Source organism: Pelodiscus sinensis, chromosome 6, assembly GCF_049634645.1.
Source record: "Pelodiscus sinensis isolate JC-2024 chromosome 6, ASM4963464v1, whole genome shotgun sequence".
Taxonomy (NCBI): domain Eukaryota; kingdom Metazoa; phylum Chordata; order Testudines; family Trionychidae; genus Pelodiscus; species Pelodiscus sinensis.
The window spans coordinates 23,704,054-23,729,267 of NC_134716.1; the positions used below are offsets into that span (position 1 = coordinate 23,704,054).

Here is a 25,214-nt window from a genome sequence, read left to right on the forward strand (position 1 = left end):
GCATGCAGCCCGGGGCCAGCGGGAAGTCCTGCTGACTCCGGGCTGCACGTGGTATGCCAGCATTGAAATGTACAAGAGTCCCCAGCGCATTTCAAAGTGGAAGTGCTCCAGCTAAATCATTTCAGACAGGCCTTTGTCATGCCTGGCCTTAAAAACCTTTAGGGATGGAAATTTAACGATTCTACTAATTATAAACAGCAAAACCATCCAAAAATAAAATGTAGAGACATGTTTGCACAGAAGCTGTATTTAATTCCATTAGACTTTGAGTTTCTCTATTGACTCAAAACATAATCTAGGTTTATCAGCCGTTCTCCATTGTTTATGACTTGTTCAAGTGAATCTGGAAAGATGGGTGTTTTCTCAGTTGCTTTGTGGTAAGGGATTCCCCTTACATTTTTCCTTACCTGCATGATTAATTACTCAGTTGGGTTGTTCTCCTATTCCTCCGCCCCTTCTCCCCCATGCCTTCAGCTGTATGCTCCACCACATAGATATACTTAAATGATGAGGTCCACCATGTATCCCATGGTTCCGGTTTCCTTGACAATACACATCTTGTAATCACCTGTAGGTCACATTTCTTTGCACTTTGATGTGTTAACCAGATTTACATTAAGATACGATATATTCCATATTTAATATCCATATGATAGATGAATTTTATCATGTACTTGCCTGCACTTTGCCCGCTAATTGATCTTCCTAGCATCCAAATGCTCCAGACTTTTGAGGAACTTCAGAAAGGCACAGTTTTTTTTTATTGAAATAAAATATCAAAGACATATTTCTTCCACCTGTGGAATTCTTCCCTCCCCCCCAAATCTCTGCTGCAAATAAAACTGCATTTCTGTGAGAACTAAGATGGCAAAATTCAATCCTGTACCAGTGATGGATTTAAAAACTGTGGTGTCTGTAGCGTAGGGATGTTAAGAAATGAGTAATTTGTTAATTGTGTACTACATGATTAGTCAATAAGGGGTAGTATTGCTACCACTCAATCCCGGCTTCTCTGGGTCCGGCATTAACTCCCATGTTGGTTCTGCACTATAAGCAATTGTAGGGCAGAGCCACAGCTGGGGTTGATGCTGGGTCCTGGCACAATCTGGGACTGAGCCGACCTGCCTGCACACCGGTTCAAAAATTTATTGGAGGAGATGAGTGTTGCATGTAGTGGATAATGTTAACCAATAAGTACCTGCTTATTGGTTAATCTTTTAGTCGAGTGCACCATTACACCCTATTGTAGTGCTTGAGACAGGAGATACCCATTTTAATATGATAGGGCTGCACGATATTACATTTTTGCCTAATATAGTGAGTGGAAATGGGGTAGGTTTAGAAGTTGAAATAAAAAAACCAACAAGTTAAAATTACTTAGAAAAGTTACATGTCTACAAGTCATCAGGATCCGATGAAATGCATCCTAGAATACTGAGCTGACTGAAGAGGTATCTAAGCCTTTAGCTATTCTCTGTGAAAAATCATACATGGCAAGAGAGATTCTGGAAGACTGGAGGGCAGATATAGTGCCCATCTATAAAAAAGGAAATAAAACCCAGGAAGCTACAGACTAGTCAGTTTAATGTCTGTGCCAGGGAAGATAACAGAGCAAGTAATTATGGAAATCATTGGAAAGGAAATCATGCAAAGTTCTGGACGATAATAAGGTGATAGGTAATAGCCAGCATGCGTTTGTAAAGAACAAATCATGTCAAACCAATCCAATAGCTTTCTTTGATAAGATAACAAGTCTTGTGGATAAGGGAGAAGTGGTGGATGTGGTATAGCTAGATTTTAGTAAAGCATTTGATACGGTCTTCTTTGACCTTCTTATCTATCAATTAGGGAAATATAACCTACGCGGTGCTACTGTGAAGTGAATGCATAACTGGCTGGATAATGTGAAATAAGAACAACCCAGGAAACTACCGACCAGTTAGTTTAACTTCTGTGCCAGGGAAGATAATGGAGCAAGTAAGTAAGGAAATCATCTGTAAACACTTGGAAGGTGGCAAGCTGATAGGGAATAGCCAGCATGGATTTGTAAAGAACAAATCATGTCAAATCAATCTGATAGCTTTCTTTGATAGGATAATGTGTCTTGTTGATAAGGGAGAAGCGGTGGATACCTAGACTTTAGTAAGGCGTTTGATACGGTCTCGCATGATATGCTAATCAATAAACTAGGCAAATATAACTTAGATGGGGCTACTATAAGATGGGTGCATAACTGGCTGGATAACTGTACTCAGAGTAGTTTTTAATGGTTCGCAATCCTGCTGGAAAGGTATAACAAGTGGGATTCCGCAGAGGTCTGTTTTGGGACCGTCTCTCTTTAATATCTTCATCAACGATTTAGATATTGACATAGAAAGTACACTTATTAAGTTTGCAGATGATACCAAGCTGGGAGGGGTTACGACTGCTCTGAAGGATAGGGTCATAATTCAGAACGATCTGGACAAACTGAAGAAATGGTCTGAGGTAAATAGGATGAAGTTTAATAAGGACAAATGCAAAGTACTCCACTTAGGAAGGAACAATCTATTTCACACACCCAGAACAGGAAGTGACTGTCTAGAAAGGAGTACTGGAGAAAGATCTAGGAGTTGTAGTGGACCACAAGCTAAATATGAGTCAACAGTGTGATGCTGTTTCATAAAAAGCAAACATGATTCTGGGATGCATTAACAGGCGTGTTGTGAGCAAGACATGAGAAGTCATTCTTCTGCTCTACTCTGCACTAATTAGGCCTCAGTTGGAGTATTGTGTCCAATTCTGGGCACCACATTTCAAGAATGATGTGGAGAAATTGGAGAAGGTCCAGAGAAGAGGAACCAGAATGATTAAAGGTCTAGAAAACATGACTTATGAAGGAAGACTGAAAGAATTGAGCCAGTTTAGTTTTGAAAATTGAAGACTGAAATGGGACATGATAGCAGCTTTCAAGTACCTAAAAGGGTCTTACAAGGAGGAGTGAGAAAAATTGTTACCCTTGGCCTCTGATAGTAGGACAAGAAGCAATGGGCTTAAATTGCAGCAAGGGAGGTTTAGGTTGGACTTTAAGAAAAACTTCCTAACTGTCAGAGTGGTTAAACGCTGGAATAAATTGACTAGGGAAGTTGTAGAATCTCCATCAGTTATTTCAGAGCAGGTTGAATAGACATCGATCAGGGATGGTGTAGATGGTGCTAGGTCCTGCCATGAGGGCAAAGGACTGGACTTGATGACTTCTCAAGGTCTCTTCTAGTTCTGGTATTCTGCAATTCTATGATTTTAAAACTGACTATTTAAACATTAAAAAACCGAGCTTTTCTAAATTTTCTGTGTCTCTTTGAGGTTTTCTGCAGTTGAGGACTTTTACATGGATAAGGCTAAATCCAAGCTAAATCCAGCCCACCAAGCTGAAGGATCTGGCCTCTGGCCCAGCAGGAGCCATGTCCCGTTCTCTGCCTGTCCTGCTCTGGCATGTGGCTCACAGCAGGCAGTGGGAGGGAGCGGGGGTCCTGCGCATCTCTGAGCACTGCAAGCTAGAGGGAACCCACTTTGTGCAATGCCCCACCCCTCTCACAATGTCACACTCTAACCCCTACACCCTCTCAGATCCTGCACCCTAATCCTCTGTCCTAGATCACAACCCAAATTCCTGCACCCACTCCTGCCCTAGGTCACAACTTCCTGCCAAACCATGTATACCCTCTTGCTTTTTTCCTCCAGGTGAGAGTCTTCCTGCAGCCCTATACCTTCCCAGACCCTGCGCCCCAATACCCTGCTCCAAGTCACAAGCCCTCCTGCCCTAGGTCACAACCCAAACTTCTGCATCCCTGCCCGCACCCCCTACATTCCTTCCTACAGGTCAAGATCCTCTCCTGCACTCATACCCCAGACTCTGCACCCCAATCCTCCACTCCAGACCACAACTCCTTGTTTACTCAAACTCCCTCCACATCCCATTCTTCCTCCTGCAATCCAGTACCGTATCATGGAAAAATGTGTCCCTTGACCACTGACCAAATCGTTAGAGTGCCACCGCCCCATGAAAAATTGCCTACCCCTGTGGTAAGTGATGCTCCTGGCTTTTTCAGGTGGATGGATTTCTTTTTTTTTTTTGGTAGAAAAAATAATCCCAATTATAATTTTAAAATCTTTCTAAAAATCAGTAAAATAGTCTTTAAAATATATCACACAAATACAAAATATGTGTTGGTAGGTTGTTGGATGAGGGTTTTAATGGAAATAATTTTGTATGACATCCAGAACTTACATGTGGGTTTGCCACTCATGGATAATTGACACACTTTAAACTTGCACTGATAAAAACCTTTACACCAATGTTATTCAGTATAAGCTCGCAATAATCATGGAGTTAACAAGATACATACTAGTGTTTATCTTTCCATCTCTTTTGTTTTTTTATGTCCTATTTTCTAACCTTTGTTTGTACATTGTGAGTTCAGATTGCAGTCTCTTGACTATGAAATGCCTCACAATTTTGATGGTGTGTGAATAATAAATGAAAATACTGCCTGCATGTATTCCTTTGAAACTCATAATTTTTTGCTTTGTTTTGATGCAAAATCAGAGTTTTGAGTTCCAACTAAAACATCAATTTCCATATGTTATGCACATAATTTCTATTGCAGGACATTTGTAGCTTTTGGTTAAAACACTATACAGTACCTGGCACATCAGTGGGTAAAAACACTGTTGTAATAAAAATTTAGAAACATGAATAATCATAAAAATAGTTTGCATTCTCGGTTTTCAGGTTCAAAATCAGCATATGGAACATAATCAACTGCTAGTTCATCTGAATTGTAATGAATGGTTGTGTTAATATTTCCCAAGAACTTCTGTGTTTTTAATATTTGATTCTTAAAATTCTTTTATGATCACTTTCTTTTCTACTTCTGTTATTTTTAGGGAAGTTTACTAGCTGCCTTTGCAATTTTGGGATAGAAACTGACAGTAGAAAATATGCTGGAAGTAATAGGTGAGATTTATGTTGTCACTATGCATTTGTGGCTAAATTAGGTTTATATTGTAGATCTTAAGATATTACTGTATCAGATAGTTGAAGTACATTGTGTCAGACATTGCTACTATACATAGAAATGTTTGACATATTTGGATTTTTGTGTTCATGTATTTTGAAGTGCAAGCACTTTCTAAGTTATGTATGTTATTCATGATGAGCTGTCTATTAGCATTGTCTGTTTCAGTTTTATTTTTTTAATGTAATAATTGAGTTTGTTGGGGAATTTTTTTGTGAAAATTAAAACACCATCTCTGTTTAATGGTGTTTTGTGTTAATAAAGATTGATCGAAAGCTCAGTAGCTGTGATTCTTACACCTGAGTTTGCACAAACAACTTAGACAATACTTTTTCACGGAAATTTTCCAATTCTTCATGGATACATGCAACTCCTGTTGGTTTCTGTTCTTTCACTGATGTCCATCAGGATTGCCCCTATGTAACTGAGGGCAGAAATTGGTCTTTCTTAAATTTATTTTTTAACGTTCAATATTTTTCACTTAATTTTAACATTTATAAAATATCACCCATCTCTTAATTGTAGCTGACAGGAAAGTGTTGTTTGTATAAGCAAGGAATCCAATGGCACTTTAAGGACTACAAATTTTATTATAGCATAAGCTTAGTGAGTTGCAATTCACTTTATCAGGTGCATGAAGTGAAAGAAATGTGCATTGTCTTTGCTAGCTGTATGTGACTTTTTATAAGGTTCTACTGACTATTAATGAATATCGCTGCAGATACACATCGGGCCCTGCAGGCAGTGGAGCGCCTGCATATGAAACTACGGGAACGAGGTGACATAGCAAATGAGGAGAAGTTGAGTTTGCTAAAATCAGTGCTGCAAAGCCCTCTCTTCAGTCAGATCCTGAATCTTCAGAATTCAGTCCACCAGTTGAAAGATCAGGTAGGACAGTAGTATCTTGGGGAGAAGAGAAAAGATAAAGTGTTGTAAAGACCTGTTCATCTGATTGCTGCTTATGATAAATTAATGAAATGCATGTTGAACACTATAATTAAATAAGTAAAATTGAAGGGTGGATCCAAAGCCCATTAAAATCAGTGGGAAGATACCCATTTACTTCAATAAACTTTTGGTTCAAGTCCTGAAGTTCATGTATATGTTTAGATTTTTCTAGCTGTTTGCATGTAGCTTATTGCTGTGTACTGTAGGAAAATGATGATAACACATGGAAAATTGTCAGAAGGCTGACTACAAAGACTCACAAAAGAAGAAATAGGATACCGTCACAATGAATTATTATAGAATTAGGGACAGATCCTCAGCTGCTATGGAGCATTGACTTCTAAGGAACAATCCCAATTTATTTTAGATGAGAATTTAGGGCTTTATATCCATTGTTTGGCATGCACTCCTGAGCATTTATGAAACTTGTAGGCAAGAAAATGTGGATTTGTAAATAAAAGTACATCCTCAGATTTGATAGTCCCTCCTATTTTGACTTCATATTGAATGATTACTTTGGGGCCAGATCCTGCTTCCCTTTTGGTACAAGCACCTGGAAAGGAAAAGTTTAGTTCTGTAGATCTGTGAACGTGATCCTTTTGTGTTATACTCCATCTTTTTCCCTACTGGAGATATGGACTGTGGTATAGATCTCTTGTGGAAGTTTGAGATCCATAAGCACCATCGGGCCTTTTATTTATAAAGAAGAAAGACATTTCTTTTATGTTGGTTGGTTTAGGTGGTTTTTTTTGTTTGTTTGGGGTTTTTTTTTGGTCAAGTGAGCTTGAGTATAAAATTAGTTCAATAAATAACAGGACTCAATTATGCATCTGTATCTGCATCCAGCCAACCCACTGACTTGTGGGTGTTGGATGCAGAAATCCCACATCTCTCTTCAGGTTAGCCTGCACATAAAAGGCAGTAGGAGGAAGTAGTCCCTGTGTTCTGAACTTCAGCTGTGACTGGTCCTTGCTTAGAGAGTGAAACTAGTAAAATATCCCTGGCCCTTTTATATGGCAGCCAGGCACCCACGTGGTCCTTGGTTTCCTTTAGTTTATGGAATTAAACTTAATGCTATTTGATATGGACAACAAATACTTTTGTTAAGTATTTACAACCTATTTTAATGTGAGTTTTACTCTTCGTGTGTTTGATTCAAACTAGTTGCCTGCGAGAAGTATTACAATAATTATTATTATTAATAATAATAGCTTACAAAAATCAGTCTGTTAAAACTCTGAAGTGAACATAATGCACAATTAGTGAATGAAGATTTAACGCTGAATTAAAAATATTGCACAGAATGAGTTACATGGTTGAGGTCTGTGGGAGCATACCATTTGAAATTAGAATATGACAGAAAGCATTTAATTTGTTGAAAAATTAATGGCATTTATATTACTGTGTGTAGAGGAGGGAGATAAATGGGATTTTTCTCTATTTAAATGATTTTACTAATTTAGGTGACTGGAGTATTTCTCAAATCTGTTGCACAAATACACTTCGAGCAAGACAACTTTTTAAAAGTGAAAAAAGTTTGTCTATGAACATATGCGTGCAATTTCACAGCAGTATTCAGACATTCAGACATGATGGTGCTTGGAAATTGGGTGATATCAATATGGTTTGGGTGTCCACTGAACTATCTGCATGTAAATTTACCTGATCTGCTTGCACCAACCAGCATGAGCAATAACGTATTGCAAATCGAGGTGTGCAACAGTGCATGCATCTCTTTTTAAAAATGCATCTCTTTGGGTCTCTGTAAAGATCATTCCTTCACTACAGTTTAATAATAGGACCTATCTGAGGCTGCTAAGTTTTCTTTTTTAAACACTTCCAAGTAATTCAACTGAAAATTATTTTTAAAAAGAAAAAATTATGAAGCTCCGTTAAAGAAAAGCATAATGAAATTTCCAAAGAATTTCCTAGGTTTCAGTTTTGTTCAAGGATATCTTATTTTCTTTCTATGTCTTGTGCAAATGTTGTGCTTTTGAAGAGATTGACTAAAGTTACTTTTTAGTGTAATTGATGGGCAAGAGGTGTTCTAGAGTAAGGAAAGAAATGAAGCATATCTTTGTTTAAGCTCTTGACTCTTGTTGAGGAAAGACATTGTACAGTAAAACTCCAATAGTCCGGCACTCCTGATAGTCCGGCATCAAAATGGCAAGAGCCTAGTGAGTGAGCTTCGGCAAAAAATGAGTCACAAGGTAGCAGCAGCAGCAGCTGAACTGAGCAAAAAGGGTAAAAAAGGCTTAAAAAAACTAAAAGATTACAGTATACTGTATACAGTATGTACAATAAAAAGGGCTAGGAACACTTTATATACAGTATATAATGTATACAGTATATATATATAACCAGTTTATAGTACCTCCTGATAGTCCGGCATATCTGATAATCCAGCACCACCTCGGTCCCATAGGTTCCGGATTATCGGAAGTCTACTGTATGATGGTTTTGTGCACAGTAGATGAACATGTAAAATTATTTTCACTTGAATTTAAACAGATTTGAGCAATGCTCTCTAACGCCTGAAAACAAGAGAGCAGGTGCATTAATCTGTCCACTGCTTAATGCTGTTTAAGGATTATTTTACATGATTGCCCATCCTGTACTATGTGCTTCTTGAATATTCACGAGAATGTAAGAGGAGAGAGACAGCAGACATTGAGTTAGGGAAAGGGGAACAATGATGCCAATTTTATATAGCAGTCCCATTGTTTCACTTTAAGCAACACTGCAGAAGTGGGTCTTTAAGAAGGACTTTCATGAGGCTCCTGTCTAGTGCCCTGACTTCATCCTTGAACTCAGGAAGGCTGTACCATGTATAGGTCTGTGTGGGGAAGAGATGGGAATGATTATGTGAGAAGCTTAACTCTTTGTTGTGTTATATTTCTTAAAAATATCTTAGATAAATATTTAAAATGTGCTAGTAAGCCCCCAGAAGGTCAGGTAAACATACAGTTCTAACAAACAAATACTTGCCCTGTAATTAAGAGGTTGTTGTCACCTCCTGAAAACTATTAGAGTCCCTATTTTTGATCACGGAGAGTGAATCGATGTCAAAAGCACCAAACCCTGAGCTGTAAGAGCCATTCACTTACATTCATTTCATTCCCTTGCGTTTCCTCTGGTCTCTTGAGGCTTTTATGCTTGCTGTCACCTTTCCAGTCTTCTTATTGTGTTAATTGAAAATTGATCCCTTTCATCAGAAATGGGTTTACCTGAGGCCTCTAGGATTTGAATGTTTTCTAAATCATTTGGTTTTGGTCTGCTGGCTTGTTTATTTTGTGTTGATACTGTGCGCTGCCTTTTTAATGTGTTGCTTAGATGCCTTATAAATACTTTTAATTAAAATAAACTGTATTGGTTAGTTTTAGATTTTTTTTACAATGCAGAATTAGAAGATGGATTAGGAAAAATACCTTTTTCCTGTTAAGAAAAAAGCATGAATTCAATTCAGATCTTAATGACAGCATGCCTTCACCACCACTCATTTGCATATAAGTGTGCTGAAGAAACCAGAATGTTCCTCTTCTCTACTCCCCCCCCACGCTCTCTTTTTACTGAAGTTTTGTTTTCTGCTACAGAGCAAGTTCACGTTTGAAGATAAGGGAGTTAGAGAAAAAGAACCAAAAATTCTGCCTTGTGGTATTTTGAACGTCTAAAGTTTTAAATAATTTGATTTAATTTTTCACCATGTACAAATATTGTAAACATATTCATCACCCAGTAATGGCAATCCTCTCTTCTCCTTTCTGTCTTTCACTGTATGCTGTTCTCCCACCCCCTCCATCTTAAGAGCTCAAGGCACTGCTAATGAGAAAAATCCCTTCCTTGGCTGGACTACATTCTTCAGATTTTTCTCCCTTGGAACTATGACCATAGATCTTACATAATCAGGAGTGGAAAAATAACCCCTGCAATGCAGACATATGCTAGCTTGCCCGTAATAGTCAGGTGCTCAGTGCTGTAAAGACCATACAGCAAAGAAGTTAAACATAGGTACTGTGAAACTATACACTTTTTTTTTTTGCTTGTTAAAAGTCATGTGCTGAGCAAGTGAAATTCCTGCAAAACATTACACATAAGAAGTATACTGTGTTGTTGCCTTTCAACTTCAGTAGTGACTGTTTGCCCTGGAAATGGTCATGTGATCCAAAATATTTTTCATGCTAATAACACCTAATTTACTATGATTTACCTACAAATTCTCCATGTGACTGAAAGGGAGGAATGAGTGGCAGGAAAAGTCCACATAGCTCTTTTGGAACTCTGCTAACTGGGGTCAAAATAGGAATTCCAGGTATGCAGATCTGGCATTGAAGTTTAAGGCTGCAATGTAGGTAATGCAGCTAGCCTCCAATGAAGAATATGTCATTTTTAGGAAGCTGGGACAGGTGGTGTTTGGGTTTGGAGGTCAGTCCTAAGGACTGTGTGTGCGTGTGCATGCGCACGTGCGCGTGCACATGTGCCTACTAGAAAAAAGAGAACTTTGCATTAGCCTCCCATTTCAAGTGTTTCAGGTTCATGCACCCTGGGGAACCTTTGTTCAGTTGGGGGGCACTTACCCACAAAAAATCAGTTGTGGGTCACACTCAAGTGAGAAGCATAAAAAGATTCACCTCGCTCTCACTCAGCTCAGGGCACCGGGGCTCCACTTGTGCTCCAGCCCCATGGGAAAGCTTGGAGACTTGATATAGGGCTAGAGTGTGCGGCCCGTTTACTCTGTGTGGGGAGGCCCTGAGCTTCACTGCAGGCTGAATCAAAGTAATCTGGTGGCTGGATCTGGGCTATAAATTCCCCACTCACGTTTTGTGATTATTATGCATGTTTACAACCTTTTTGATTATTTTAGAGGACAGATTAACTATTGTATTGAAGTCACCATTTCTCAAGATCACACAGACAACTGCTCAGACTGACACACACAAACACTGAAGTTTTAAACAACTAATTTTGAGAGACCTAAAACTGCTAATTTTTTTTTTAATGGTGATTAACCGAGACATGTCTTGGATAGTGTTTTTTTACTATTATTTAAAACATTTTGAACAATCAAATAAAAGTAGTGTTTGATTGCATTGAGAGTCTAACTATGAAACTAACACAATTTTTATCACACTGTGTGGTATTAGTGAATTTTCTTTGTGTAATGCCAAATTACGTCAGTACTGCAGATGTTACATACAGTAAAGGAAAGCCAATCAAGGCAAATTAGCATAAGCCAAATTATAGAACAAAGTAATATTCCTTCTTACAGTACTTACGTAATCACAGGGCTATAAAGCTACTTCATAATGGAGTCCTAATTGTTTTATTACTATCAAGCAGTACAATTTATATGTTGTGAAAAATATTTCTTATAACCACAAAAGCATTATTTTTGTAGGACATTTATTTGTGGCTTAATGTCATCTGGCAACTACCTCTATCTGTGTGATTAGGAGTAGTGTTCACCAGTGGTTCTCAGTCTTTTCCATACTGTCACCCTGATTAAAACAAAGAAACAAACAAAAAAACAAGATGCCCTTCCTATTATCCATCAAGAAAGGGAGTGTGGTTATGATCTTCCTTGTTTTCATTTCCCCGGCTGTTTCATCTCATGGAAAGAACTCATGGCATGTACCCAGGGACAACTACCAAGCAAGATGGCTTTGTGTAGTATAAATACTTAATGAGAGAGAGAGAGAGAAAGAGTGATGTTCATTCTGAATATATCTGAAAAACTTGACTCTTTCAACACCCCCCTTCCCTGAAAGAGGAGTCAGAAGCCACTTTTGGTCTGACACAGTCTTCTCATATTAAGCTAATCCCCATTGAACATTCAACTCAGTTTCTATAATTATCTTTAAAAATAAAGATGATTAAAGTCGAGTGTCATATCAATTACAGTAGGAGAGTTCATATGCAATAACGCATTGTAGCTGTGCTGCAGTCAGTGTTTTACTGAAAGATTGTTTTAAGAAAATAAGTGTTCCTGCTATTATAGATGTAAGAGTATCTGTGATTTCAGTGTTTTCTTGTAGTGTATGCAGGGAGCATTTCAGTATTGTAAATTCATACATAAGAGAAACTCTTCTCGCCCTGTGCTTTTCATTTTTGGAGATAGTGAGTGATTTTTTGCCCTTTGAGCTCCTTGGTCTCGCAGTAAGTAAGTGATTTATTCAAGAATAGAGAGGAGAAAGTATACCATGATCATATAGAAATATTGCTCTTCTTAAAAAAGGTCAAATTGAAGGAATCACTGTGGTTCAGTCCAGCTGGGAAGCTGGTACATCTAACTCCTCCATCTGCAGATATGGAAAGTTCTAGATGCAGCACAGGCATTGCTCTTTGTGGGGAGATAGACTGCAGAGAGCCTGTTAAGATGCAATCCTCGCCCCATTTGAGATTGAGAGCAATTGTTGAGAGTGGCAGTTTTTCCTAAAGAGCATTTCAGGGACCAGGGGCAAGGCCAGTAGGTCTGTGACTATGGAGATTAGCTGGTCACAGGTGCCAATAAAGGAGCATAGTAGTTGTGTGGTTGCAGCCAGTGGTGCTGGTACTCTGTTACGAAGGCAGAATACTATCCTTCCTCATCTGTTTGGTGATTGTCTGTGTAAGACACGTCTGTTTTTTTCACATGGTTCCAAATCTTGTCTCTTTGTTAGTATTTTTTTCAGACTTTCTGTAATTTTCCTGTTTCATCTTGGAGGATCATTCTACAAATCCCATCAAAGAGGGTGCTTTGAGAACTACACAGACTACTGAAGCTTCTGTGGAGTGTGAAGGAAAGGGAAAAAAGGAGACACTAAAGACAGCATTTCTCTTACTCTGTACACACAGGGAAAAATTTCCCCTAGGAGGGAGAGGCCCTGCCAACATGTGTATAAGAGCGACCTGGGCATTTTGATATTAAGTGAAAAATAGTACAAGTACTTGTGGATACAAGTGCAAGTCTAAGGATAAGATATTTCACACACTTCTTCTATTTGATTATTTTCATAAGTAAAATACATACATTTCTATAAACAGTTATACGTGGGTCCTGTTGGGGTTTACAGGATTGGGTCCATGCACATCTAAAACTTTTTGGGTATGATTCTCATTTACACTAAAGTTGCTTCTCACTGCTCTCACAGGGTAAAAGGGTTGTAATGTGGAAGTGAATTATTACACCTGCTATAAGTATGCTTTACATGATTAGGTCTGTGTAAAATGGCCTTATTTTAAATGGGAATCAGCCCTTTAAAATGTATTGTTAAGAAATATGACTGTTACTGACATTTGAAGATGGAGCATACAGAGAGGGATATAGATATTTATTATGATTGCTAATCTACAAACTGTCAATAATTTTAAACCTCTTTTTCTATACATAATTATGGGTCTTAAGAAAGGTAAATATCTGACGTGAGGGTGCAGGGATTAAGTAAAATATAGACTAAAAATTGTTTTTGTAAATATTTGCATGTGCAATTTTGTTCCATCAAAAAGAGGTTATTTGAAAATTTAGCCTTGTCTACTCCTAGGCAAAATGTTTCCTTAGCAATTATAGATTTGTGGAATTATAATATGTATGCAGTTATAGACAAGAGTATATTATATGTTAATATGTATTGATATAGTCCAGCTTCATGGGGGAAATCTATTATTGGCTTACAGATATGGAGCTCATGTCCCCTGAAAGCATCTGAGGACATAGTTTGGACCTATGGATAGAACAGTAATTGAACAATAATTGATATTTGAAACTTTGATAATTTTAAAGATAAAGATGGAAAAATGCAGACTTTTGTTTGACCTTTCTTCCCCTGTGGCATTATAGGACAGAATTTGGATACAATGGATGCTGGTGTAAACAGCAAATAAGTCCATAATTATTAGTCACAGTGCAGGAGGAAGAGCAGCAGGCATTCCAGAACTTCTGAGAGTCAACAGGCAAGAGTGGGGAACACACAGTCTTGACTTCCTGCCTCCAAAGCACTAGTTACACAGCTGTACTTGTGTGTAAGAAAAGGCAGTCTGCTAGTGGCCAAGGGGAAGGACTGTGATCCTCAGAGTTAGCTTATTCTTTGGTCTGCTCAGGGGCAGCACAATGCACAATCTCTTTTTTCAGGGCAGATTGTAAAAAACGATGGTTGAAAGATATTCAGAGTAGGGCTAGGGGCTTTAGATGCGTCATCTATTAGTTTTAAATTAAACCCTTGATCTGTCTGAGAGGTTAATAGAGAGTGACAATCGTACCATATGGTGACACAAAAGACTAGACCCATGAACTCTGTGAGACCTTTAATTCCATCATCGTTGGGGAGGTTTCTCTCTTCCCAAAGATAAATCCAGATTTTTTTTTAAGAGGGTTAAGTTGGTTTTAAAAAGACTCTCTGGTATAGTGACGGCAGCTCTGTTCAAATTTGTCCTGAATTAGTGTTAGAACAGTTCTGGTTATTTATACTAAAAGGAACAAATAACAAATTATATAGGGTACAGATTATGCCTGCAAACTGTTTCAATGCCTTTTTAATAATACATTCCCATGGTTCACAACTTGATATCTGTTAAAATTCTGAGTGTGTGAGGAAAAAGTTTTCCCATTAAAATCATCGTTGTGTTATTTTTGTTGGTGCAAGAAGATCTGTTAATCATGCCGTGGTTTATCTGTAGTGATCATTCTGCCACATAGTAAGTCTAAAATGCTATAATATTGTGAATCATCTTCAGGTGAACGTCACACCATCCATACATTCGGCTGGTGAATTTCCACAGCTTCCCCATCATGGTGCTGGTGTGGATTCGTTGCAACATAACGAATCCTATTTACTCGCTCAGCAGAATGGCAGCCCTGCTAATGTACTAGAAGCATCTGTGAGATCTCAGATTAATGGGAAATCCTCTAGTGATGAGTTGGAGCAACTAATCAGAAATATGTCACAGGTAAGACAACATGTTACATTTTTCATTGACACATTTAATGACATATGGTAACCACAAATAGTGAATCAACACAATTGCTGAAAGAATCCACAATATTTTTTATATTCTTCTACATAAAAAGAAGTGAATTACAGTATTTAAAAACTAATAACCCTCCCCCCTTTAAACTGGCTTTTTTTTCTACTGTATGAAACACAATATTTCTAGCCTTTTGTTTTAGAAACACTTGAAGATTTATGAAACGTGGATTTTTTTTTCTACAAAATAGCACTGGTGCTGTGCTGTTTATCATTTATCCCATGGTTAACTACATTTCATTTATTGCAGCAATATTCTTCATAGCATATCTGCACTCTGGTATTTCTCTCAACATATTTGAGTAACTGCCATTCTGTATATGAAGGAGAGTGTATTATTATAGTCTGCATCAGTTATATGGCTTTATTAGAGGAATTTTGCTGTTATCGGAAGTGTGGAACACTTAATATTTGCCTGTTGAAAGGTGGTGGGGAATTGCAGGGTTAATAAAGTGTACAATAGAATTAGGCCACATCTAGACTATAGAGAAAAGATTGACGCTGCAGCAGTCGATCTTCTGGCATTCGATTTAGTGGCGCTAGTAAAGACCAGCTAAATCAAACACTGAGGACATCCCCATTGACACCAGAACTTCTACTCCTTATGACAATGATTCTCAAACATTTTTTGGCCCGTGGCCCACCTGGCTCAATGCAAACCTTTCCGCAAACCACCAGTTGTTAATAGAAACTCGTGGTTAATTACATAATTACAGCCAAGCCATTTTGCTAGGGCTGCAGCTTAGGAGAATGGTTTAATTTAAATTGTTAAACAGATTAGTAATAGAAATGTAGCCGTGTTAGTCTGGTGTAGCTGAAGCAAACTGCAGGACTATTTTCTTCCACTATTTGATCTGAGGAAGTGGGTCTGGCCCACGAAAGCTCATCATCTAATAAACCATCTTGTTAGTCTTTAAAGTGCTACATAGTCCTGCATTTTGCTTAAACAGATTAAGCATTTTAACTTTCTCATGTTAGTTTATCAAACCTCATTTTAAATAAAGTAAAATATTAATGTATGCCCAACACTAACAGTTTCAATGTTTTCTTTATTTGTGACAGGGATGGGGAAACTTTTTTTTTTGGGTCGGGGCCCACTGATACACAGAAAAAATCAGTTGGGGAGCACACCAGTTAGACGCAAAAACCTCCTCCAACCCTGGCCTCCAACTGAGACACTTCTTTCCTCTGTTGCTACAGCTCCACGGGGCAAGGGAAAGAGCCAGGGAGGACTGAGGCTCAGGGCTTCCCATAGGCCAGATTTACTTTTCTGGGGTTCTGGAGTTAGTGGATTTTGTGCACCTCCTTTAGTCTTTGGGGTGTGGACAAAAATAAGGGGTTTAGTGTGCAGGACAGGGCTGCCAGCATATGGGATAAGGATGGGGGTGCACTTCTGAGCAGGAAGTGGAGTGCGGGGGTGGCTGAGGTTGCAAGGTCTGGGTGGATTGTGTAGGGTGTGGAAGCAGGGTGTCTGGTCAGGGGGGAGGTTTTACATTCATCATTTAACAGACAACATTGGGAGGAAGTTTTTCCTGATAGCCTGACTGTTCTATTTCTGAATTTCATCCCCTTATATCTGGTTATAGTCCATAATTCCCTTAAATCTGGTTATATTCCCTAATTATTCTTCATCCTTCAAATATTTATAGACATTTAATGTTTCCCTTTAGTCACCACTCAACTAAGCTACATGTATCTAGCTTTTCAGTCTTTTTCTCCAGGCTATAACAACTTTGTTGCTTTTCCCTGAAACGGTCTCTCAATTTCTGTATGGTCTAGAGATACCACAACTGGATGCTGCATTCCATGGTTTTGCTGTACGTTATATAAGTTATTCATTTATTGTCATTCGCGAAGTCTGCTCTACTTGCAAGAAACTGTTTAAATGGTTAATGCTGCTTTTGAGTATATTTAACATTTGTATATTTTTGTTTGTTTTGCTGGAACAGGGTCACCTTGTTGAGACCTTAGAGCTGGCTAAACCCCCAAGTGGAGGTCTGGGATTTAGTGTTGTGGGTCTGAAGAGTGAAAACAGGGGGGAATTGGGAATATTTGTGCAGGAGATCCAAGAAGGAAGTGTGGCATATAGGTGAGAGCATTGGTACTGAATATTATAATATAACTTAGTTATTGGTGTCATTGTTTGTGCTTTTCATTATTCATAACGCATTCTGTCTTACTCTGGAGCCCAAGACATTTAAAGTTTGTTTTTAAATTGGGATTTAAGATTTACAATCATAAATGTACTCCTAATATCATTATTGCAGTTGATTAGAGTTAAGTATAATTACTGTTCTAGGATTTTTAAAATCTATTCTGCCAGATGAAGCAGTTGATTCTGATCTCCATACCCTGACACAGATCTTGTTTAGGTTACTGGGAATATTTCATGTCTTTGAAGATAGAATAGCCCCTCAGTTCTTAAAAAATGTTTTTAACAATGTATGTTTGAGTCACCTGGTTTTGGCCAAGAATCTGGCACCCTTATTTTAAGTAGTAGTAGTAGTAGTAGTAGTAGTATCCCCCCGGAGTTACCAGTGCCCTTTGCAGAGTAAGGTACTATAGAGCATCAGTGAGGAGATGAGAATACCATTGCAAACAGTTCTTAACCTAAACTGTTACATTTCTCAAAGACAATGAATGGAAATAACCAAATATAGCCAGGCAATGTTACCTGAACGTAGCAATAGTTATTGTTTGTTGAAAATACCTTTACATCTTAATTTTGATCCTGCAAGCCAGGCTTGAGCAAATAATTTTTGGATTTAGGAGCTGCATAGGAAAACTACTATGCTATAGACTGTTAGAAGGTATGGAAGAATTTGTCCACTGTGCTTTCCCCCTTTACCTCTAAATTATTTGTTACCCAGTGGATTTGAGGTACTGTATATGAACCCATTGGCTGTGCCTGCCTATGGTTTACCTGTCGGTGGCCATGAGAACTCCCAATGGATTTCCTTTCTGTTAGTGCAGTGGCTTCAGTATTTCCCTGCATGAGATCTGCCTGCTCACCTCTTGGTGCATGTATTTAAACTGCTTTTGGTGTGGATGCAGTTGTTCAAATGCATGTAGTATACAGGCCCTAGGATTAAATTCAGCAAAATATGGTTTGCTCTTCATTGCAGCAATCTTTTCTAGACTGTTTTAAAACCTACTTTAAGACGACTTCTTTATGTTGTAAGAGATCTGTGCAGTTCTGTTCAGATAGATAAGTTGATTATGGAATTAGCTCCTTATAGATTTGTGAAAGCAAATACTGTGTCAGTTCTAGGGTCACTTTAGTGGGGCACAGAACTGTCAACTATTGTGATGTAAATTAGAGAGTCTCTGAAGCAATAAATATTAGAAACAATTCAATTCAACTGAAACACTTCAGATTCCCAGCAAAATATTCTGGATGGGGTTAGATGACATTTCTTGGTCACTTTTAAGTATTTGTTCTCCTTATCCAGCTCAAGCAACCAAAGATGTATGTGATGTGGAGAAACCAATTTTCAACTTGATGTGTGTTTCACAGAGCTTTGCCATGTATATATTTTGAAAAAGGAGTCTTTGCTTGTTTGAATCTTTCTGAAGCAATAAAGTTTAAGAGAACTCATCTGTAGATTTCATACATATTCTCTTAAAATAGGTCTGGGAAAAGGCTCAATATATGAATGTTCATCAGTACTTCCTATACTACAAAATGATGAATTGCTTTATAATTTATAGAGGTGTTTCATTTAAAAAGGATCCATTTTATCAAACCTTCTTTCCCTCTCCCTGAAAAGAAAATTGTTTTTCTAGGATCTTGATGAAAGTATGTTCCACTCCATGGTTTGATGAATATTCAGAACTTGTACACTGAACAAAGTAGAGCACTTGAATTTGGGATTGCTTAACAGACCAAGAATAAACATAAGTTCCCAGGCTATGGTTGGGAGCAACTCTGATCTAATATGCTTAGTCTCGGATGGGGGTGCAGGGAGAAGGGTAGCAGCCATGAGAGAGTGGCAGTGGGATTAGCTTCAAAGGGAACTGATCACCAAAGTGCTACAATAGCTCCTTGTAGCAAAACTGCAGGGAAAGATTATGAAGTGGGGAAAATAAAAAACAGGATAAAAATACTGGAAAATTGTCAAAATGCTGTGTCTGTGGTAACAGATTTTTGTGCGTGTTTTTTATTTATACATATGTGACAGAGATGGAAGACTGAAGGAAGCAGACCAAATCCTTGCTATTAATGGACAAGCCCTTAATCAGACAATTACACATCAACAGGCTATCAGCATCCTACAGAAGGCAAAAGATAATGTCCAACTAGTTGTGGCCAGAGGTTCCTTGCCTCAATTGATCAGTCCTGTAGTTTCTCGTTCTCCATCTGCTGCTAGCACTGTCTCTGCCCATTCTAACCCTGTAAGTATTTACCAAATGTAAGGGCAGTGTATGTTTTCAGTTTTGAGTGCATCTAGGCTTACTGTAGCCAGTATAATGTAATTCATATATTTCTCTCCCCCCTTCCACTCCTGACCTCTTTTTTCCAAAATAAGGCATTTGAGCTGTATCTTTTTCCCCATAAACATTGGAACATTTCAGGAAACATTTCAGCACTGTCCATGGGGCCTTGAGACTTGAAGTTTTGATGTAACAACTTCAGAGAAAGAGCACTTCTGCTTTATCATTGCAATCCCAATTTCTAACGCTTTTTTGAAAGCAGCAGCAAATAGGAAGTCTCTCTGCAATCCACTCTTCTCCTTCTAGGGAACAGAAATTTGTTGAGCTTTACAATCTGATTTATACCATCAGCCAAGCTCATTCTCCCTGCTTTTTTCTCATTCTCTTATGGCAGAGAAGGCCAAAGGAAGCATGCAGAGGACAAGATGTGGGGAGGGAGGCACAGTCCAAATGTCTCAGATTTCAGGAGACATCTGTCATGATTACAGGGCTATAGCTGCACTTCTATCATCTTTTCTGCTTTCTGAGTCTACTTTCTCACATGTTAAGTCTGTTCCAGGAGGACATCCACAATTCTCCTGTTCTTAGACTGGGCCCTGAGCTAAAGTACCCTTAATTACAACAGCTTTGTAGTTCCAACTGAATTTGAACTCTTCCTTTCAGCAGGCTGTCACCAGTGGTGCATGTTGTGACCAGACAGCCTTCTTAAAACCAAGTACTGTTTATTTTGACAATAAGAACAAAACATTTAGACAATGTTTGTTTAAAAAAAAAATCTGCCTGCATGCATTTCTTACCCAAAGCCTTTCTATCTCCTCCTCGTATCCTAATAAGGTGTAACTTTTTCAGCTGCTCTCAGTAAGAACTTCTCTCTCAATCCGGTTTGCCTAATGTTAGTTTTGAAACTTGACATGGGGCTTTTGATCGCCTCTGTGTATGGAACCGGAAGCATTTGTGGAGAAGTGGCTTATCATGAGCCTGCTTGTTTTTCCTTAATGACCACTGTTACACCAAGCCATTGTATTCATATCATAAACACTCCAATAAGCAGGTTGGACATACAACACTGAGTATCCATAAATCATTACAGAGCAGCTCCACTTCCATCAATAGGTCAAGCCCAGAAAGAACACCTGAGGCAATAAATATTTCATTCTCATTGCACAACATTACATTACCCTATTGTAGCCTAGGATCCTCTGTTTATCACTTAAGGAACAATTCTGCATGTGAATTCCACATTCACTTGACTTGAAGTGGAATGAACGATACCTGATTATTTAGATCTACACTGAAGAGGCTTTCATCCTTTTCAGTGGGTTGAAAATGTCTAATATTGTATAATGCAATCACAATGATTTATACCAGTTAAATATTAATGTTCATATATTAATTTCTTTGAATAGATGCAGATTTTCTAATCTGTGCTACTCTCATGGTGTGAAAGGCGTAGAAAGCTTGTTGAATTTTCCTTGTTGAGGTTACCTCTGACATGAAAGACTCCGCATGGAGAATGGAGTTATCATAGGCAGTCCTGCAGCTTCCTGATGTAGGGGCATAATGAGGTGGTAGAGTGGCTGGAATGAATTGTGCTTCAGTTATTTCCACTGGATCAGGAGTGAGAAAATTCCAGCTCATGGGCGGGATCTGGTCCACAAAGTTAGTCATTGGTGGGCATCCACCTCCGTGTTTACCTGCGCCTCCACAAGTATCGGAGGGCCTCAGCTCTCGTTGGCTGTGACACTTCCTGCTGGTTGCGCTGGTGGTGAATGGTGATTCATGGTCAACCAGATCTGCAATCCTCAGATACCTGCAGAGATGCAGGTAAACATAGTGGTGGTGGCCTGCCAGGCACTAACCCTGCGGGCTACCATTTTTTCATTGCCCACCTCTCCATTTGGATCATAGCGATTGTGTGCCATTTCCATGTGCTACGAGGCTGCTCTCATCTATGCTAGGGACTGAGTAGAACTGGCCCTATTAGTCTTCTTTATGGACCATAGCCTTTTCTCAGTGCTTGCATGTGACTTGTGGTGGGAGTGACTCATGCGCACTAGAGAAGTCTCTGAGTCCTGTTCCAGTGAGATGCTGACTGCTTCCCATAAGAAATTAAGCACATATATTCTTTTTTACTTGAAATTGCAGGCACTCAGCACCTCCTGAGTATTTCTAAGAATTTGATCTCTGAATAGGTCCATAGAAAGATTACACAGTGGAGAAATCTTTCTTGTTAAATGTTTATCTTGCTTTCCAGTGTACTAATAGCAATTGATATGTAGAAATATCCTTAGCCTTTCTTCCCTTCCCCTTTTCAAAAATTGCCATAGAAATACTATGAGTGTCTTGTGACAAGATATAGTCAGTTTGTTCTTTCCTTGGTCATTTGTGAGCTTATTTACAAACTTATTCCTTGTAGGTACACTGGCAGCATGTGGAGACCATTGAGTTGGTGAATGATGGATCAGGTTTGGGATTTGGGATAGTTGGAGGAAAGTCAACCGGAGTGATAGTTAAAACCATCCTCCCAGGAGGAGTAGCTGATCAGGTAAACTCCTCCTAATGATTTCTTCTATCCTGTTTAGTGTGAGATAAATATATTATGTAAAACTGCCATAAAATGTTAAGCAATACTGATTTTCTTCCTTTTAGACTGAAAGAAAAAAGATGATGCTAGTAATTTAGATGGGCACATTACCCTTACTAATGGTCCTGTATAGTATGTGGGATCAGTGGAATCTGGTCTTGAGTCACTCTTCTAAATCTATTATTTTGCACCACTACCACTGTGTGCTGATAAGTATATCATTCCTAACTCTACAATAAATAAATAAGTAATCTTTCACCGGTACATCTAATCCAATCCTACCTTGAAATGACCAAAGGTTGTCACCACCACAGTGACCTGTTTGGTGACCTCACTCCATTTCCCAGTGTGGAGGTGCCTATAACAACAACAAACACCCACAACAATAGCAGAAAAGTCCACACCACCTAGGCACCCTTGTCAGTATTATGGCAGAGAACCCAAGGATTAAATGGGCTTAGAGACAGATTGTTCCTCTCACCTGTAGAAGTAGTCTTGGTAGGTCAAGATTGAGGCACTAAGGGAATGTCTGCACTGCATTCGGAGGTGGTGTTGTGTTTTTACAGTTGGTGCAGACCTACCCAAGTTAGCTTTAATCTAGTTAGCTCAGTTACCAGTAGCAACAAAACCATGACAACATGGATTTTGTTATGGACTAGTCTGAGCTGCTGTGGAACCACTATTGGTTCTCATGCCAGCTGGATTGAAACTTAGGTACACTTGCTGCTGTTGCTTTTGCAATTGTAGTATATATATATATATACCAAATGCTGCTCTGTCTGTGGGTAGCTCATGCTGCTAATGTCCATGCTACGTGTGTTCCATGGACAAACAGATGAGTTTACTCCGTCAGTTTTTATACTTTTCCTGGGTATTAAGTTCACTTAAAACTTTTTTACAGTTTAACTAGGGGGTTTCGCACCCCTGCTCTCTGCACTCGCCAACCCCTCTGTTGCAGGTAGTAGGCAACCCTGGCGCTCTCTCCGGCCGCTGGGGAGGACCAGGGCTGCGGTAACACCCGCCAGGGCCCCTTTCCCCTCCCCCCTTCGCCAGCCAGGGCCCCTTCCCCTTCCCTGCCAGCCAGGGCCCCTCCTCTTCTGCCAGTCTGGGCCCCTGCTACCTCTCCCCTTCCCCCCAACCTGTGCCCCTTCTTTCTCCTTTCCCTCCCTCCCTCCAACCAGAGCCCCTTCTGCCAGCCCGGGTCACTTCTCCCTCTCCTCACCTGGTCCTTTCTCTCTCTTCCCACCCCCCACTGCATGGGTCCTGCTGCTGGCGCCCCAGAACAGCTGTTTTTAAAATGCTGGCAGCCACCCGCCACATGGTGACTGGTGGAGTTTCAGCCAGCTATTGTACAATGGAGTGCAGCCTTAAACCTTGCCTCCCCTTCTCTCTCCCTTCCCCCGCAAGAGTAGCACACCAGCAGCAGCCTCCTGCGGGGGAGGAGAGAGAGGAGGAAACCCTGAGGAGCAAGCGGGGAGTGTGGGCGATGGTGGGCCCCGCGCTGCCTCAGGGCTGTAGTGTGCCGCCTCGGCCAGCCCCGGAACAGCCTCCCCCGGCAGCTGGGGAGGTGGGAGTGGGAAGGCAGCTGAGGGCAGAGGGGCAGAGGGGTAGCAGGATGAAAACTTTTCCTGCAGGATGCAGAGTGATACACAGCGTCATTTTCATCATCCCACAGGAAAAATGTTCTTGAATATATAGCAGGGAAATATAAGAAACAAGAAATACATAAATGGCCATAAAGCAGTATAAATAGCTGTGATATCACAATAAGTGATGAATATGATTTGTTTTAACAACATGGTTAATCCTGAAGGACAGCTCGTAAAGAAGAGGCCCAGTATCTGTACTTACATGCTTGCGTGTGCACAAATGACAGCTCACAAAATTACTGAAATGACAGGAGCTAATCGGGATTAAAGGGTGTTCAAAGGTATTTTGAAGACACAATTCCCATCTCTGTATAAAATTTCCAAATGTGTAAGCAGTTTTCATAATTATACAGTTTTATATGCAGAAGTTGGTGCCCAAAATATTCTTCTGTACACACATAGCTGTACTTGTACCACACATGGGTGTATTTTTTTCCTCTGTCCTACCATTAATGTATGACCTGACATTTAAAAACTAGTTGCAGAGCTCTTACATTTTAAATAGATGAAAATGGCCATTTGGAAAGGAGAAAGGGGAAAGTCTGCTAGTGGTTTTTATTATGATTGTGACTAGTTGTCTGGTTACTTCCTCACCCAGCATGGAAGATTATGCAGTGGAGATCACATCCTGAAAATTGGAGATACAGACCTGGCTGGAATGAGCAGTGAACAAGTGGCACAAGTTCTGAGACAGTGTGGAAATCGAGTGAAGCTGGTCATTGCAAGAGGTCCCATAGAGGAACCACCTCTACCAGCAGTCCCTCCATCTACTCCTGTACCAACTTCCTTACCAGAGAAAAAGGTACATGAAAACAAATATCATTAAGATGTGAAAATTGTCACTTTGTACCAGTTTAATATATTTATAGCTCGGGCCAGTGTTTTGAAGACCAGTAGCCATATTTTCATTCTTTAGCTATGAAAAGTGGGATCCTGCAAGACCAGTATGCAAAGAGTTCCACTGAAGTGAATGGTAATTGTTATGGATGGAGGCCTCCCAGGATCCAGACTTGAAGACATGCATGTTTGTGTTGGAAATAATTTTTAAGCATCCAAGTTGACTAGCCCATTAACCTGGATGTGCCTATAAGTGGTGCTTTTGCGATACCTGAATGATTTGTGTGTTGCAGCATGTCCCTGAACTTTGCAACCCCTTCTGTAGAGTTGGCCAGCTCGATCAGCAGTAGGTTTCCTCTGTCTGTTTCTCTGCCTACTCCTCCCTAGGAACATCTCTTTAACGCCATATTGCCACTTCCATCTGTGAGAGAGCTCCTCACTGTGCCAGCCAACACACAGCTGTAGCTCCTTTCCTAAGTAGCCTGGCATAACTTCAGCCAAATGGCAGACAGTCAGCCAGCTGCTACCCTTAGTCTCTCTCTCTGATGTTCTTACATTCCCTCTTTCCCCCATTGCTCTGTTTCTTTCTCCCCTAGCATCTACCAATGCTTCTCCTCCATCTTTTCTTCACACATTTTCAGAATGTTAAGGGGAGGGAGAAGATTTAACATAGGAAAACATGGAAAATGCAGGCAAGGGAAAGATTATG

General features: G+C 39.6%; 1 protein-coding gene across 8 annotated transcripts in view; it reads left to right on the forward strand.

The window, feature by feature from the left end:
* MPDZ (multiple PDZ domain crumbs cell polarity complex component) overlaps positions 1–25,214 on the forward strand; it is a 137,894-nt gene that overhangs the window by 10,452 nt on the left and 102,228 nt on the right. For all 8 annotated transcript variants that reach the window (XM_075931575.1, XM_075931580.1, XM_075931578.1 and 5 more), the window contains exons 3-9: positions 4,927–4,996; positions 5,779–5,945; positions 14,712–14,924; positions 16,951–17,090; positions 19,183–19,396; positions 21,852–21,980; positions 24,267–24,470. In XM_075931575.1, coding sequence (XP_075787690.1) covers positions 4,981–4,996; positions 5,779–5,945; positions 14,712–14,924; positions 16,951–17,090; positions 19,183–19,396; positions 21,852–21,980; positions 24,267–24,470 — 1,083 coding nt within the window. In that variant the 5' untranslated portion in view covers positions 4,927–4,980. The remainder of the gene's footprint in view (positions 1–4,926; positions 4,997–5,778; positions 5,946–14,711; positions 14,925–16,950; positions 17,091–19,182; positions 19,397–21,851; positions 21,981–24,266; positions 24,471–25,214) is intronic.